General features: G+C 33.9%; 1 protein-coding gene across 10 annotated transcripts in view; it reads right to left on the reverse strand.

Annotated features, from left to right (window-relative positions):
- Positions 1 to 16,969, reverse strand: part of LOC110373944 (uncharacterized) — a 146,786-nt gene that overhangs the window by 4,421 nt on the left and 125,396 nt on the right. For 4 of the 10 annotated variants that reach the window (XM_049841644.2, XM_021331441.3, XM_064039538.1 and 1 more), the window contains 2 exons: positions 888 to 1,029; positions 311 to 426 (listed from right to left, as the gene is read on the reverse strand). In XM_049841644.2, coding sequence (XP_049697601.2) covers positions 311 to 426; positions 888 to 1,029 — 258 coding nt within the window. Of the gene's footprint in view, positions 1 to 291; positions 427 to 887; positions 1,030 to 2,687; positions 2,939 to 16,969 lie in introns of those variants that run through there. The other 6 variants (XM_021331444.3, XM_021331445.3, XM_021331447.3 and 3 more) reach the window with 5 other exon arrangements.

The following is a 16,969-nucleotide window of genomic DNA, read 5'->3' on the forward strand; positions in this document are numbered from 1 at the left end:
GTGTGTGTGAACTTTCGGTAAAATAATAATACCAGTTTTACCAAGGGGTTGACCGGGCAACTGGATTGAGGAGGTCAGATAACCAGTCTTTCTTTGTAAAACACTGGTACTCAGCTGCATCCGGTTAGATTGGGAGCCGACCCCCACATAGATGGGAAAAGACTCGGGAGATGGATGTAAGTAAAATTGTAAGTATATAATTGTTAGAGTTAGTACAGCATTACCTCAAAAGTTAACACAGAAAGCTGAATTAAGCCAAAAGCTAGGCGAGTGATAAGATCCGACACCTACTTTAAAACTCAATACTAACTGGGTTGTTTTTCTTGCGTCGTGGGGCGCCGTGCGTCCTGCGCGGCCGCACCGCCATCTTGTGCTTCGCCGCCGAGTGCGACAGCGGCGCCACGCCTGATGGCGGCTCCGACGTGTCTGGAATACGTAGGTAGAAAGTTAGGTGATGGTAAGAAAGATTGTTGGTGTTGTGGTGGAGGACTGAATCCGGAATTTAAGTTGGAGGACCTCGTAAGTGCGATTGCAAATTTGAATTTACATAGAACATAGTGGTCCATTAAGAGACCTGTGTGTAAGACAAGTTTAGTTACATGTGATGAAGGATTTTGCGCTGTTGAAGGTTACATGACCTGTCAAGATCCAGCGGCCCTTAGGGATTGTTCGAAAGAGTTCGAAAGAGAAAATGGTGAATTTCAGTCAGTAACAGTCTAACACTCCCCCACCCACACACCAACAAGTGGGAGGGACAATTCGATGATTTCCCAGCAAACAAAGGTATGTCATGATACCTCGGAAAGACCCACCATGAGCATATTAACTACGAAAATATCACAAAGTTTTATATAAGAAGCCATCAGGTTCGGCAAGAGTATACTCACTATAAAAGTCGAAGTGGTCACTCCTGGAGTGGTCGTGCGAGTGATGGTGTCCGCTGCTGCTGTCCTCGTCCATCTCCGAGGAGCCCACGCTGAGGAGTGACCCATCACTGCACGAGGACTGCGATATGCCCGCATGGTGCCGCTGGAAAGAAGAACAGACCCATAAGTATGGTTTGCGAAATATGCCAAGCATGTACAAATGTCACACTAGAGCGGTGCTGTCTTCAGGCTGGTCTACTGTAAATCTCATGATAGCGAGTGAGCCATAGGTACTTGTGTACGTCAATATACACACATCGTCTTTGTGTGTGTAAGCTAATGAGTGCTCAGTAGTGGTCGAGATCCCGAGTTGTATGTACCTACAACAACCATGTGCATAGACACACAAGTTTATACCACTAGCTCTATGTCGATGACATTATAATTTAACAATTAACACTTTATAAATATATTGTCCAAATATAGTCAAATCTAATGCAAGGATTAATAGACTATAAGATTTTGTTACCATTTTTTTTTTATATATTATGTACTTTGTCTTCAAGACTGTCTTCCAAAATGATAAATATATTATCTTTTTGCATTAGATTTCTATGTGTCTGGGTTTTGGTTGCGATTACCTAACCTTTATTTGCACCTTGATAATCTAAAGTCGTCATAAACTGTCATAGATTTCTGCCGTTATATCTTCAGCAGGAAACATCAGATAAATATTAAAATGCGATAGCTTATCAAAAGAAAATATACACTTTCTTGTGTTATCATAACAGTAGATTTTCGTGTGCACTTTAAAAAAACTGAGTTGATGGTTTCCCTGAAGATAGCTCAACTAAAAAAATATTTTTCCTTTACCTAAGGATTTACTTTAGAAAACCGTTTTATTATAAACCCAAATAATAGCTCACTAATCCCTGTTATTTACAGGAATCACTGAAACTCGCGAAACATAAGCTCACACATACATATTTGTTTAAATTGTTCTTAAATAAAAATGGATTGCATGCATAAATGATCTAGCTTCATACTTTATAATGTGTATATGCCCTTGAGTAATTACAGTATATTTCAAAAAATACGCAACATCAAAAAACCATATCCCAGCACATAAGTTACATTAGAAATCCTTCTATCAGTGCAGATAATCTTATTGAAATAAATCAGAAACCGGATGCACGGTGCATTAGCATGCTTTGCTATTCAACTGGCCCCGTGTAGCGGCACGACAGTGTAATATTTTGAGTCCGTATAACTACGTAATTAGACATGCTAATACTAATATTTTGGCTTTTATGGAAATATTAATAAGATAGTTAGAATTAAAATAAAATATTGGTAGAAACAGCTTTATGCCATGACGGAAAATGGTATGGCTGTCGCTTATCTATGCAAAAAATTTTGAACAGCTCATGTATTTATTTTTAAAGAAAATTGTCATGAGCTCGTATCAAAATGTCTAATTTATCATCGTTACATTCAAAATGCAAATAAACACTGTCAGGATTTAGTCATTCAAAATTTTAAAAGGTTTATCATGTATGCAGTCGAATTTTAATAGTAGGTACAATACAGGCTGCCAAGAATTTCTTATTATGAGGAGAGGAAATCTTCAGATAACTGATGCCGCTATAGGTGCAGTGGGAGGGACTGTCAGACTTTTACCGTCTGAAATCCACCTATCTTCCTTCTGTGAAGGGCAAGGTATTGAGAGACCTAGTACCTGCTCATTAGAATAATTTAAGCTATAGAAATCAACCAATCAATGCTCTTATATCTATAGAAATATTTTTAAAACAAACGTACTATATTAACCTTTATATTGGCACTAATATGTCTTCTCCTTGGAGGGCGCTTCACCGGTACTTCTTCCGTCTTCGTTATATACAGCATCATTTTTATTATTCTTATCGATACACAGAACTTTATCGATAATGTCACTCGATACTTTATCGATGCACTCACATCATTGTTTTTATTAGTTTGTGACACTTATTCATAGTTTATACTTAATTACACATTATATGATTAATTGTTCTTCTGATTAATATTACACACTGAAAATGATGTAATTGTTTAGTTAGACCTGTTTTTGTGAGATTGGGGTCATGGTCTATTTTTGTGTTTTTATCGAAATGTGTGTCATTTTGTGAATAATTGCTATTTTGATTGAAAGTGATTGCTATCTACATAATTTCGACTTTGACAAATCATTACAGGGAATCATCAATTTTGATAACTTGCAAGACTAATTTACAATTAAAATTTGATAATTTAGAAAGATTAACACCACTGCCAAACAGACGCAAATTGCTTGCCCATATAAATTTGTAGTACCTACATAGGAAATAACATAATATGTAGTATACTGTAAAAATATCAAGGCATTTTGACCTAAAAGTATTGTGAAAAGACAGACAAATATACGCCACTATTTTCAGTAGGTATCTACAGATTTCTTTTATTATTCTTTCTAGAAAGTATTTTGTCATAACAGATGCTACTACGTACTTACCTACATTGTGTAGGTTATCAGATAGAACCTCAATAGATAATATCTAATCGGCATTTATTGTCATTTTGATTATTTTTACTGATATTTTATGACATGTTTTTATCGGTCTCCTATTTACCTATATTATGCAAAGTATATCCTAACATGAAAACGTTCATAAATCTTTATTTTAATTAAGCAGTCAATTTTCTTTCAAATAACTTTTGGATAGAGTAAAATGCGTATTATGCAAAATACTACTACATGAGTGAATTCCGAGAGGAAAAGTTATTTGACGAGAATATTATATATATATTTTTTGGTGCTGAAATTCTGTAAATAATACATTTACCTTGCAATAAGGTTTTTCCACATAAACCGCGTTTTCTTCCAGAAAGTCTACAGCTGTTATAAAATTATCGCGATCACAGATAACATATGAAGTGCAATCATGTCGATATCGATAAAATCGCACGTAACATGCCTATCATTGCCAATGTCTCGATAACGAATGAATAGCAGTATTTTATTGTAATTTGGGGATTAAAACTGTTTTATTTGAATGTTTGATGACCTTGGATAAGAAAGGTTTGTTTAATTGTTTATAAGACTTTTTTGGAAAGTGAAAATTGTAGATTTCTATACTTCATTTGACTTAATTATCCTTATATTTTCCTGAAGAATCGACTGACCAGATAAGAGACATGTTTGGTACGCGTTTATAGGTGCGTTTTGAATAAAAGTTTTTCTGATGCGATAGATGAGACAGAAAAAAAAAGAAATTGTAACTAAAAATACCTCAACATATGTTAATATCTTAAAATTATTTTTAAAACTGAGAAAAAGCCCGAAGTTTTATTCATCACCATCATCATCATCTCAGCCATAGGACGTCCACTGCTAAACATAGGCCTCCCCCTTAGATCTCCACAGATGCCTGTTGGAGGCGACCTGCATCTAGCTATTATGAAGTTTTATTATTCGCCTAAAACATTTGCCCTGTTTCTTTCAGCCCCTAAAAAAACTAGTGCTACCATTTCAGCGTACCTAGTACTAATAACAATGATATCAGGCAAACGTGACCAAATACAGTCAAGTCATTCATAATATCAGACCTGAATTATATAGGTAAGTACGTCACTATTTATACCTATATCGAAAGATTAATATATTATCGACCCTCTTTCTTTTGTATGAGTTTCACGTGTAGACATAACATGATAAGGATTAATTGAATTCATTCCTTGTCTTTTACCTTTGTTTACTTATAATTGCGTATCATTCATTTATAAGAGAAGTATTAATTTAAAAACATTACAATTCTTAGTAGTCTGGTAATGAGATTTATACGAATAGTTTACACTCACTTTGCGATGTTAATGATTTTAATTGAAATAAATATGACAATGAGAGGTACAACTGACTTTTTCACTACTGAAAAACTATCTAGTTTAGCTGAAGTGACAAATTTCTAAAATACTCAACTTGTCTTGATAACTAAAAAATATTTTTACTGTCAATGCCAAATCAACTTTACAATAATTAAGTATAACAGGAGCTACGTAATTTCAGCCTCAAGTGTGAGGCTTGGCGAAAGTCCCGAGTGGTGTTAAATGCGGGTAGTTGCAAAATAACACGCTCAGTGACGCAACTACCGCGCCTCCGTGAAAACTGCTAAACTATAATAGATTATTTCACGCTAGTGTAATTTTTTTTCTAATTTTTCTTTAGTGTAATTATATCGTAAGTTAGTATAACTGCAAAGAGTTGGTTATATGTTTGATATATTTTGATAAAGAAAACACCGATTATTGTAACTCTATTAAATGAAGGTACAAACATGTTGGGATGGCTTTCAGTCTCACGGGATGCAGCTGAGTACTAGTGTTTTAAAAGGAACGACTGTCTATTTGACCTCCTCAACCCAGTTACCCGGACAACCCAATACCCCTTAGTACCTAAACTGGATGTCAGACTTTTTAGCTTCTGAATAAATACCAAAGAAGTTGAAAAGGCAGAAGGGACCAACTTAACGTGTCTTCCGAAGCCTGTCGTCATCATTCCAAAAACTTTTTCACATAATACCTATTACCAAAAGCCAGTATGATGTATCCAAAATACAGCTTATTTCAATTTGAACCATATCAAAATATTTAAACAATACCTATCTAACAAATAAATTAACAGTAGGTACCTCCATATCACATCATCAAATCACACCACAAAATTACAGTGCGTGCCACAAAAAACGGGCCACTCTCATTGTTAATATATAAAGCCAATAGTGTGCCGGTAATTGTGGCGTCGGCCAATGGGAAGCGGAAGAGGGGTGAGCTATCTCATGGAGCCGGATGGCATCAGTCTGCTTCGTAATTATATAGTTGTGAACTTTGGTTCTCGTTTTGTGTGAATATTGTGACAATATGAGTTGATTTTGTGGCTTATTGCGAATAGCTTTGGTGGTGATACATCCGTGCATCGGAGAGCAAGTCCGGGGCCTGATCTCTCTCTGGTCATGTAAGATTGATGTCCCTGGGACTATGACTATGAAGTTTATACAAATTAGGCTGGTAAATAAGAACTTTTCGAATGTCAAAAACAAAAGACCCAAAACCCCGCCCTTCACCACTTCCTATGTGTTATTGCTGGGAAGAAGAACTCATGTCTGTCTATTGGGTTGGAAGAACCAGATTTATACATGTATGATTCAATTCCTAAACAAATGACATAAGTTCTAATTTAAGTAAACACAAGCGATGGCACTTATGACGTCAAAATATAAGTACATGTAGTACTTCAAATAAACCCTTGATTACAACATAAAAACCAATAATTTAGATAAATAGCCAATTGTTTTAATTGTTTTACAGCTATTGTTGATAAAAGGACATGATATTAACAGTTGATAACTTATCTCTTATCACTTATTAACATGTTCAAGCATGTTATCAATAATCTTTATAGAAGTTATTTGCATAAAATAATAATGAATTGTAAGTATAATTGCATTTGCTGGAAAAGTCTTCGATTTTATAATATAGAGGCTATAATAAAGAAAATTCTTTGTTTGTTTCAGTGGTTGGGAAAGGGGCTGCTGTGGGTACTAGGTTCGATTCCCGGAGTGATACTAAGTTAGAATCCAAGGTTATTTTATAAGCAGCTTATCGTATCAGTGCTGACTAGCATATTTTAGCATGGGTATTTTCTATGAAGTATATTGTTCACATTTGCGTTTATGCGTCTTATTATAAAGTTACAAAAACAAATACCTATATCAAAAAATAAACTTTTACCTAGCTTATCGCTCGTTTTCACCAAGGTATTATCTCGGTAAGTAAGTAAATGGAATCCCGAAGTACTTTATCAAAACCAAACCTCTAGGTATACAAACTTACTGGTACTAATGTTTCTATATCTTTCAAACCATACAAATTAATAATTGTATTGTCTAAAGGGAAATCTTTAACTGTTTAAACATGTCATTTGCAATTAACTAGCAAACTTTTCCCTTCAAGTTAACCATCTGTTGGTTACAACTTATTGACATTTAACTCCTATAGTTAAAACCGTCTATCCGTTATATTATAAGTTAACTGACTTACTGTGGAAACAATTGAACCGTGGAAAGCGCATAGAAAGCGTTCACAAGAGAACACAAGTTAACAATATCCAATATACCTTGACACGTGATTAGTACTAAGATCTAAGGTGACAGAGGACAACGTACATTTGTTTAACGTACCATTTTATGTAAACCCTTGGAAGAGTTAGAAATGTATGTGGGTATGGGTGTAAGTTAGTTGGTTCATGTTTGTAGGGGCATAGAGTAATATAGTAAAGTTATACTAAATAATAATGTAAATGGTTTTCTGTAGAAATATCAAAATATATCTTGGTGAAGTAGGTAATATACATATAACAAACATCCCTGCTAATATCATAAATGCGAAAGTAACTCTGTCTGTCTGTTACGCTTTCACGTCTACACCACTGAACTGATTTTAATGAAATTTGGTACAGAGATAGAGTTGATCTTGAGAAAAACATGGATAGTGTTTATCCCGGACTTTTGAAGGATTTTCTTGGAAATGCGATATTCCCGAACTCTACGCGGGCGAAGCCGCGGACGGAAGCTAGTAAGGAATATTTCTTGAATATACTTATGTGTACAATAAAAAACTATTTCCCAGCAAACATTAAACGTCCGTTTTACTTATAACAATGACTGTTTACTTTGAAAATTAAACGTAAAAATTCATACATAGTAGGTACATACCTACCTAAACAGTTTTGTTTTTCTTAGAGCAACATTTTCCGTTGAAAATTGAACGTGAAAATTCATTCTACCAAAAAAGTTGTTTTAAGAAAACTTTTTCCCAACTATGTTGGGGTCGGCTTCTAGTCTAACTGTATGTACAGAGTACCTACCAGTGTTTTACAAGGAGCGACTGCATATCTGACCTTCTCAACCCAGTTAACCGGGCAACACAGTACCCCTTGGTTAGACTGGTGCTAGACTTACTGGTCTCTGACTACCCGTAACGAGTGCCAAGGATGGTGAACTTAGTATAAGATTTGAAATTATAGTTTTCTGCGAAGTACCGTAAACTTATCGTAGAGGCTGCGTAAACGCATGACGAATTAAAAACCTCCTTGAAACAATCGATACTAATCGATTACTCGTGAACAGTAGGCAAAAACAAAAACGTTGTTATCTTTTCCCTTTTATTAGAAAATCCTTGGTTTCTATAGTATACGCAATGACTATATAAAAACCCATAGGTTTTTATGAATATTTCGTAGTAACCGACTATGGGTAGGTAACTAAAGTGCATTACGTTTGACGTTTGGCGTACCTAAAAGCGATAGTGAGAATAAATCGATTCAGATACTAAACGAATTGCGATCATTGATATTTTTTAAGTAATTTCATTTCTGATGTTTTCTTTATAAGTCACCTTGTATATAACTAAACAGTGAAAATGAAATCTTTAAGTAATTATATGTTAACATTGTTGTTTTAGTTTTTCTTCTAACACAAAACATACTAAAACAAATGACAGTAGGATACATAATTTTCAATAGCTCGCCCATGAATATTGTAACACTTCAAATTGCCGACGGATCAATTTTCGTACGTTCGTCATTTCGTATTCGGCGGATGTATTTCCGACATTAGTTATACACTTTCAGTTATTACAACACTATTTTCGGTAACACCATTTTTTTTATAAAACTGTTGGATTTCCCAATTGATATTTAAGTGAGAAAATTAAACTAGTATTGTACTTTTAACATTGTGTAATGCATTTTTTTTAATTCGTCGATTCGTTCAACTGTGAATTATTGTTGTAAAAGTAGTCTTAATGTCAGGAAATGTTATACAGAAGTGGTATTTTGATTTACTAATAAGTATTATCACGCAATTGTGCGCGAAAACTATTTTTATTGTGAATATGCAAATGTTCGAGTATTAGTGACAGGTTACATAAAAGAGCTGTCTTTGTTAAAATTAATGTTCTCTTGTATTCCTTTTTATTAATTTTATTTATAATTTCAGTATATTTTCTCCACTGGTATACTGACTAAAGGGAAATCCTGTATGCGCAATGGCTTGTGCACTATAATATGCCCTGCGCAGTTGGCTAATCTCCTTACATGAGAACAGCTGCCGTAGCCGATAATCGGCTAGGAGGACATCATCATCATCATCAAAGGGAAAAGGCTAGGCAGATGATACTTAATGTAGCTACTAAGTAAGCTCTGGAACTAATGATCTGCTTCCAGAGTTAGTTTCTACAGACAATCGTTTCCTTGGTTATGTGTGATAATACGTAGAACTTATCTATATAAGTAATTAACATTTATATTATGACCATGCCAAATAGCTGATGTTCAAGATAATTATAATTTTCGTAACACACTGAACGGCTATTAAACGCGAATTAATTTACTTTGATTAATAGCTACTTTTCTTTGTTATCTAACCTATAATTACTTGCCTGTTATTTTATTATAAGCCTGTTTTGTTTATAAATCAATTGTTAATAAAAAACGTCAGCTTAATTACTATAATTAAGGATCTAAAAGTCCTGATTGAGTAATTTATGTGCGGTCATAAAATCAAAATGGCGGAGAATTTTATCGTCAAATCATTTTCCGAAAATTCCGGATACGTTTCTCCCGAACATGGTAAAGCCCCAGTTAACCATAAACAAACAAAACGTAATAATATGTTTTATGGAATTCACCGTATTTCACGATGATTTATCAACAGGATGCGTAGGAGTCGGCATTTATAGTATTACGGATCTGCGCATGACAAAACATTACAAGTGGGTCAAAGACTTTTGATATTTCGTATTTTTTATAATAACAATTACTCAAATTTTAAAGTTTTACACAAACATTTTTGGGGTTCTGCAACGATATTTTATTTTATAAAAACATTTTTGTAGATGAGAAACCAGCAAATGATGACCCCTCCCATTGTGGTTGTAACTAAAGGGAGTTTCAAACTTGTACTGACTAAAACCAACCAAGTGTTTGTATAAAAGGGCCATAGTAACTTTCTAACAATCCCACAGCCCCGGGAAAACCCCTACCCGGAATAACAATTAATGCATGGATTCCAATTGACGTAAATCCAATATGTAATTCACTTTTTGATAGCATTATCTTAATCTACGAACATAAATACTGAAATAATTACAGACTTAATGACGTAATGGTAAACGCATCTTATCGGAAACTGAATCTGTAATGCAATTTGTTCCGAAAACAAGCATAATCTTTGTTATTTAACAAGTAACTGTGCGTTTTTCAGCCGATCAGCATTAAGTACATAATGTTTGGTAAATAGAAACAGAAGGTTTGCCGATTACCTAAACTTTATAATATTTGTAGTTAGTTCAAACATGGCATTTTTTCAATGTAAAGTATTTGCTTGAGCGTGCTAATCTTAGAAACTACTGGACAGATTGAAATATTATTTCAGTTTTCAAAAGCATTTATCTAAAAGGTTGTGCTCAGTTACACTGGCAGAAATTAAAATATGGCAATTATTGTGACAATTAGATTTATATATCGAAGGGTCTACAGGGGCTTTCTTCGAAAGACGCAATACCTGACGCTTTCATTCAGTAAAAAAAAAATATATAACGACTTAGTGACATTATGAAGCTATTTAGAGAACCTTCTACATCTGACTAGTATGTAATGTATGGTATAGGAACAAGCCGATTAGTTCGTGAGTATTCTGGCATTGGCCAAACGCAAGGCTCGCTTGTGTAACGGATTTGTTTGGGTTCAGTACTTTTAATTTTGCTAGGCTGTATAATGTTTTAGTTGGTCTTGTAGTATTTTGTCTTTTGTTTGAATTGGTTGGGTTTCTTTGGTCGCATTATCAAAATATACTTGAAGAAATAAGAAATTAAGGAATGTATTTTTATGTAGTAAATCGATATGAAACCTATCTTATTCAAGCTATACGTTTACTATACATGTCTAGATGTAGAAATTTTTGAGACTTATATAGTAGATTTATTTCTGTCTATGTACTTACTCAGCATATTAAGTAAAGAAAAAATATATAAGCAAGTCAGCTTGATCTTAATAAAATAATTATTTGTAACAATATTTCCTACGGAACCCTTTTTTAAAATTAAGCGTGCTCTATTCTAATTAATGCAGGCAACTTTTTAAGTTAATCGTTTAAGACAATGGCCGTAATTATTCTCATTCGTTTCGAAATTTAATTCGCTTTTGTAAATAAATCCGAGGTCAGGGTCATTTGACAGATTTCATTTCATTTTAATATATTTTGATTAATGTGTGGTAGATTACAGTTAACTATTTGCGACACATTTTGCCTGTGATACAAAAAATAGTATATATACCTACTTAGTAGTGTTTTTGCTTACTTACTAGACATTTTTGGTTTAGGATCCTACACGATTTTTTACATATAGCTTTCGTCTTAACATATCAGGGAAGATGATTTTATGAATTTCACTAGTCTTTTTATTAGTCCTACCTGTAATTCTAAAAACCGTCTTCACCATAAAATACAAGAATACAAACCAAACTTTTACTACAAAACAAGAATCAATGGCACTATAAAACTATACAGCTAGTTAACAAGAAATCCCCATAAATACAATAGTAAGAGAACTACACACAGTTACTCATTTACAACATGTTTCACTATTACAGTAACACACGGCAAACTTTTAGTCGGCCGATAGTTTGTTTGAGGTTATAAATCAGTATGATGATGAAGGGTAGTAAGCACATTACAAAGATCAGGTCTTTATCTGGTATCAGACCGAGTTATGTAGGTATCGAATAGTGTTGAAAGGTTCTTCTAACCTACAGACAGACATGTGTCGCTGGGGAGTTTGTTGAACAATTTCTTCTCAGGAAAAACACATAGGAAGTAGTGAAGGATGGGCGTTTTGGGGGCTGTCTTTTGTAAAATTAAATGCCTTCCGTTTAAAAAGTGCTGTTTTGCAGCCAAGTTTGAATAAACCATTTTTGGTTTGATTGAAAAGAGTTGGGAGTCAAGATTTTCATTTAAAAAAATGTTTGCCAACTGTCGGCCAACTATTAAGTCTACAGTCTGCGGTAATGTTTAGAAGTATCGTGGTTCATACGTAAAGTCTCACACGTTTTTGTCGATTGTACCCCGTTAGTAGGCGCACTGTCAAGTTTAGATAGCAGTAAATATACAAGTTTAAGAGGTCCATTGATTTATGTAGTGATATTGCAAGGGACTGTGAAATTAGGCGTGTGATTTGACATCTGTTAGGTGTGAATAGCTGTTGGGTTGCCCGGGTAACTGGGTTGAGGAGGTCAGTTAGGCAGTCGCTCCTTGTAACACACTGATACTCAGTTACACACAGTTAGACTGGAAGCCGACCCCAACATAGTTAGGAAAAAGCTCTAGAGATGATGAGGTGCAAATGGTTGTGGAGTAATCGGTAATTTAGGGTCTGTAAGAGGAGATTCTAATCTATAAATACAGCTTTTCCACTAACGAATGCTGAGAAAATGGCAAATAGATTATTTATTCGTTTTTATAGAGGTTTTAGAAAATAGTGTGTTCATGTAAGTAACTGGAAATATTATACGAGTACCCACGTTTTACAGCAGTGTTTGAAGTACATATGTATGAAGTTTGGACTCGGTAAGATATCAGTCATCTCGTATGCAATCATTGTTGATAACGCATAACAGCTGATATTGACGGTTCAGTTATGATATAAGAGATAAACTTAACCAAAGGAACTGAACCAACATTTAAAAAGAACGAAAATACTTGTTTGTAATAAATTTTAATAATTTTCTAATCACAATGGTTAATTCGGATATGGTGACAATATAGGAAGCCTTCGTTATCCAAATGTTGGTAGAAACACGGGAGACTTTTTTAATGAAAACCATAGAGATATCAAAACAAGGTAACAAAAGAAACATCGAAAAATACTTCAGTAACGCGAACCAGGAACAAAACATTTGTCTAGCCAAGAAGGTTGAACGCTAAACCAACCTGACTACGCTTTATAGCTATTCCTCGGAAAACCTCAGGTTTATGAACCGGCAAAGCAATTCCTCAGCAATAACTTTAACGACCAAGAAATTCCTAGGTCTATCAAGTGCTTGATAATAAAACTCTAGTACCTATAACATGTTGGTTTATTTATAGCTAAAGTTCAACTTTCTCTAAAGGATATAGAAAATGTCAAGCTTTCCGGGATGTAGCGTATTAGATGGGATTGTGAAATAGAATGGCATAAGGTTCGTCATAAGAAACAGGTTGGTTTAAGTACATAAGAACTTAGAATTTAATGTCGAGATAGATTTTCAAAGATTTGTGATTGTCCAGTCCCATTGTATACCATTTTTTTGTGGGAAATCTTCAAATGACCTCTTCCGCTGTGGGTGTAGCGTAAGAAAGTGTCAGACTCTTACTGGCTGAAAACCAACTATGTTCCTTCTGGAGCCCTTTATGTACCAGGGCCGCGGTAACTCTTTCGAACAATCCCGCAGCAACGGCAGGGTCCTATACTATACCTACTTGGGTGATAGTAAATGTTATGCATCGTAAAATAGAGCTACAATTGAAATATTGTATTACAGCTTTGCAATTACATTCTTAGTTAATAACACAACAATGTTCGAACATTGTCTGTTTTGAATTTCGATTGAAAACAAAACACCTCAATCGATTCTAAATACAGTTTGACAAAATAGTAGGTATTAAGTAAAAAATGGTCGGTTTAAAAGAAAAATCGCAAATTAAAATACTATGTAAAAAAAGTAATTTATATAAAGTAGGCTGAAAATCAGCACATTTTGGGGGTCAATTTTACAAAAGACAGCAGCGTAAAACGCCGACCCTTCACCACTTCCTATGTGTTTTTGCTGGGAAGAAGAAATGGTGGAACAAACTTCCCAGAAAAATATGATTATTATCGTATTAATTATCATATGGCAAAATAGTTTAACCCTAACAATTGCATCATAATATTAACATCTATCATCGCACCTCACAATAAAGTCTAGAGAAAACTACGATATCACTTAACTATACCATTAGCATGCATAATGGTTTAACTCGCTGTCGTTAGCAGTTAAACTTAACTGCCTGTTATGTAACTGTAACTGAATTATGTCAAAGCATAATTGATAATGTTGATGTTACACGGTTAATCATTTTAATGGGCTGGTTAAGGAACTGAAGTTATGCGCTTTCCTTTTGTATTGCAGTTTGAATTTCCTTCACTTTTAAGACCGAAATCGTCAGATAACTTCTGTCTGTAATATGATTGACGTTTTAGCTGCTTTTGTATAGAAAATCCCACCCAAAACAAAAATGTGAAAGACTGCCAAGTTCGATAATATGGGAATGCTTCGCCTATAAAAGAAGTGAGATATGCATAAGTACCAAGTTCCATACACATACCTCAGTTAAAAATAGTTACTTTTTAATGATGTTACTTGGCAAGTTTTCACACACCTTGTTATAAACCTACTAAACGCAATGAATCAAGTATTTAATTTTCTATTAAAACTTGCCAAGTAACATCATTAAAAAGTAACTATTTTTAACTGAGGTATGTGTATGGAACTTGGTACTTATGCATATCTCACTTCTTTTATAGGCGAAGCATTCCCATATTATCGAACTTGGCAGTCTTTCACATTTTTGTTTTGGGTGGGATTTCATTTATTTTTGTAAGGTTGTTTATTTTTTTTTTATGATGAAGTTAGTTAAAGAAATGTCTCATTTATACTATCTTTCAGATTTTTTTATATGCGCTATGTTTCTTACAAAGAAATTAACTAGATTAACTAAATAGACTAGATTTACCAACTGACTGACATGACATGTTATCATATATTATGTTCGTGGATCAAAGTTCCACATTCGATATTTTCGAAAGTGATTCACACTTGGCCGTTTTCAGATTTTTACTTTACTTTGACTAAATACAAACCTTTGTAACGAATTTCAGATCGGTACGACCATTAGAAGATATATTATATAAATATAGATAAATTTAGTTCGTTTTAGTTCCTTAGGGGTATAAACACCTTCATTATTTTGAAACCGACTCACACTTGGCCATTTTCAGATTTTTCCCTTTACCTTGACATAAAGACCTACCTCCATGCCAAATTTCAAGTCAATACGACCATTGGAAGTGGTCTAGGTTTTTGATGAGTGAGTCAGTCAGTCAGTCAGTGAGTGTATAGTAAAAATAGCGATTTTCTGACGTCAATATCTCAAGACCTACAATAGGTATATTAATGAAATGTTGTATTTTAGATAAGTGAGGGGGTCTTAACAGATACTAGAAATTTGATATGCGTAAATAAAATAGATTTTGAGTTACAGGGGGGTCGAATTTGGCCCGAAATGGTTCGTGTAATATAACCCACGGCCGGTGTGTCGCTTTTTTTGCTCGAACTTGGCGGACACACTGCCGTGTGTCTAGATACGTTTTAGTTGCTTTTCTATAGAAAATATGTATGTCAAACTGCTATATGAATTCTTTAGGTAGTTTGTTCCTATACTTATTTATTATATTAAAAATTAAACTCTTCATAGTATTAAACATACTTTCTTGGATAAATAGCGGGTTTACCCTTAGTATACTTACTACTGAGCTATAAATATAGTGTTTGGTTAGTGTTATGTATTTCTAACTACTATAAATTATACAGGCTGAATAAAAATCAAAACATTCGTAGAGAATAACATTTCAAATGTTTTGACTTGTAAACGACATTAATTTCATAAGTCTTGGTAAAATAATTTAGTTGTTTTCTTTTTGTCAGTAAAATGTTATAAATCTTGTACCACTGGCATTTATCATGTGTTTTGTACGATTTGTTTTCTAATGAATGTGTGTCCGTCTGTCTGTCTGTTTGCTTGTTTGACGTTTTCCTTATGGAGGACGTTTTCTTTTTCGTTGCAATGAAAGTGGATTTAAATTAATTAATGGCTTGGCTTGTATAGTATTTTTTATTATTATTAAGTATTAATATAGGCATATTAACTTTTCACTATTATTTGATGTAGCAAAAATTTTGTTTTTATCGTCAACATCATCTGCCTAACCTTTTCCAAATACGTTGGGATCGGCTTCCAACCTAACTGGATGCAGCTGAGAACCAGTTTTTTACATGAAACAACTGCCTGTCTGACCTCCTCAACCCAGTTAGTTACCCGGGCAACTCAATACCCCTTGGTAAGACTGTAAGACTGGTTGATATTTTCTTAGCGTGATTTTTATATGGTTAATAGTCTATCAGTCTTTTAACTAATAGAACATATTTGAGCATAAATCATTGTCCATTGTCGTCGTGGTTTCTTGAGATAAAATATTTTCTATTGTATGTGCACTGTAAGTTTCTTATGTAGCCTAGGTGTGTGAAATTTTATTACGTAGAAGTGTAATATTTAATCTAGTTACGTGTCTGTCTTTCTAACGATAATGTTTATTCAAACCAGTATTTTAGTAGGTAAGGTTATGTGTGGTGATTAATATTTTTTGCTTTCTGCTTAGTGGCGGGAGCAAAATAATTGCTATCTGAAAATATCTGAAGAGCCCCAAATCTCAGAAATGATAATTTAAAACTTGAACATTTATATCATTTTATATACATATACCTACGTAAATATATACGATATCAAATATTTCATTATCACCTCACCAATATTTAAAATAAAATACTAAACTAAAATGACACTAAAAACTTTTTTTACACTAAACTAAACTTCACTATTTTAACACAACACTAATTTAAAAATCACTATTTAAAACTTAATTAAAAATAACTAAAATTATTATTGTTCCACATTTAAAATTAAAAAAAAAAGAACGCAATATTAAAATCAATTCACGTAAAAAAAAAAACAAATGTTTCTTTTTCCAAACGCGCGCGCAACGCGGTGTAAGGTCGCGTTGAGACTGGCGGGCTTGTCAATAGATAGTGCTGGCCGAAGCCTTAAATGGCTGTCTGACGTAGAGATTATAGGAGATTCGTATTGGAACTTGGAACTACATACATGGTGATACTGTTG

Source organism: Helicoverpa armigera, chromosome 19 (genome assembly GCF_030705265.1).
Source record: "Helicoverpa armigera isolate CAAS_96S chromosome 19, ASM3070526v1, whole genome shotgun sequence".
Taxonomy (NCBI): Eukaryota; Metazoa; Arthropoda; class Insecta; order Lepidoptera; family Noctuidae; genus Helicoverpa; species Helicoverpa armigera.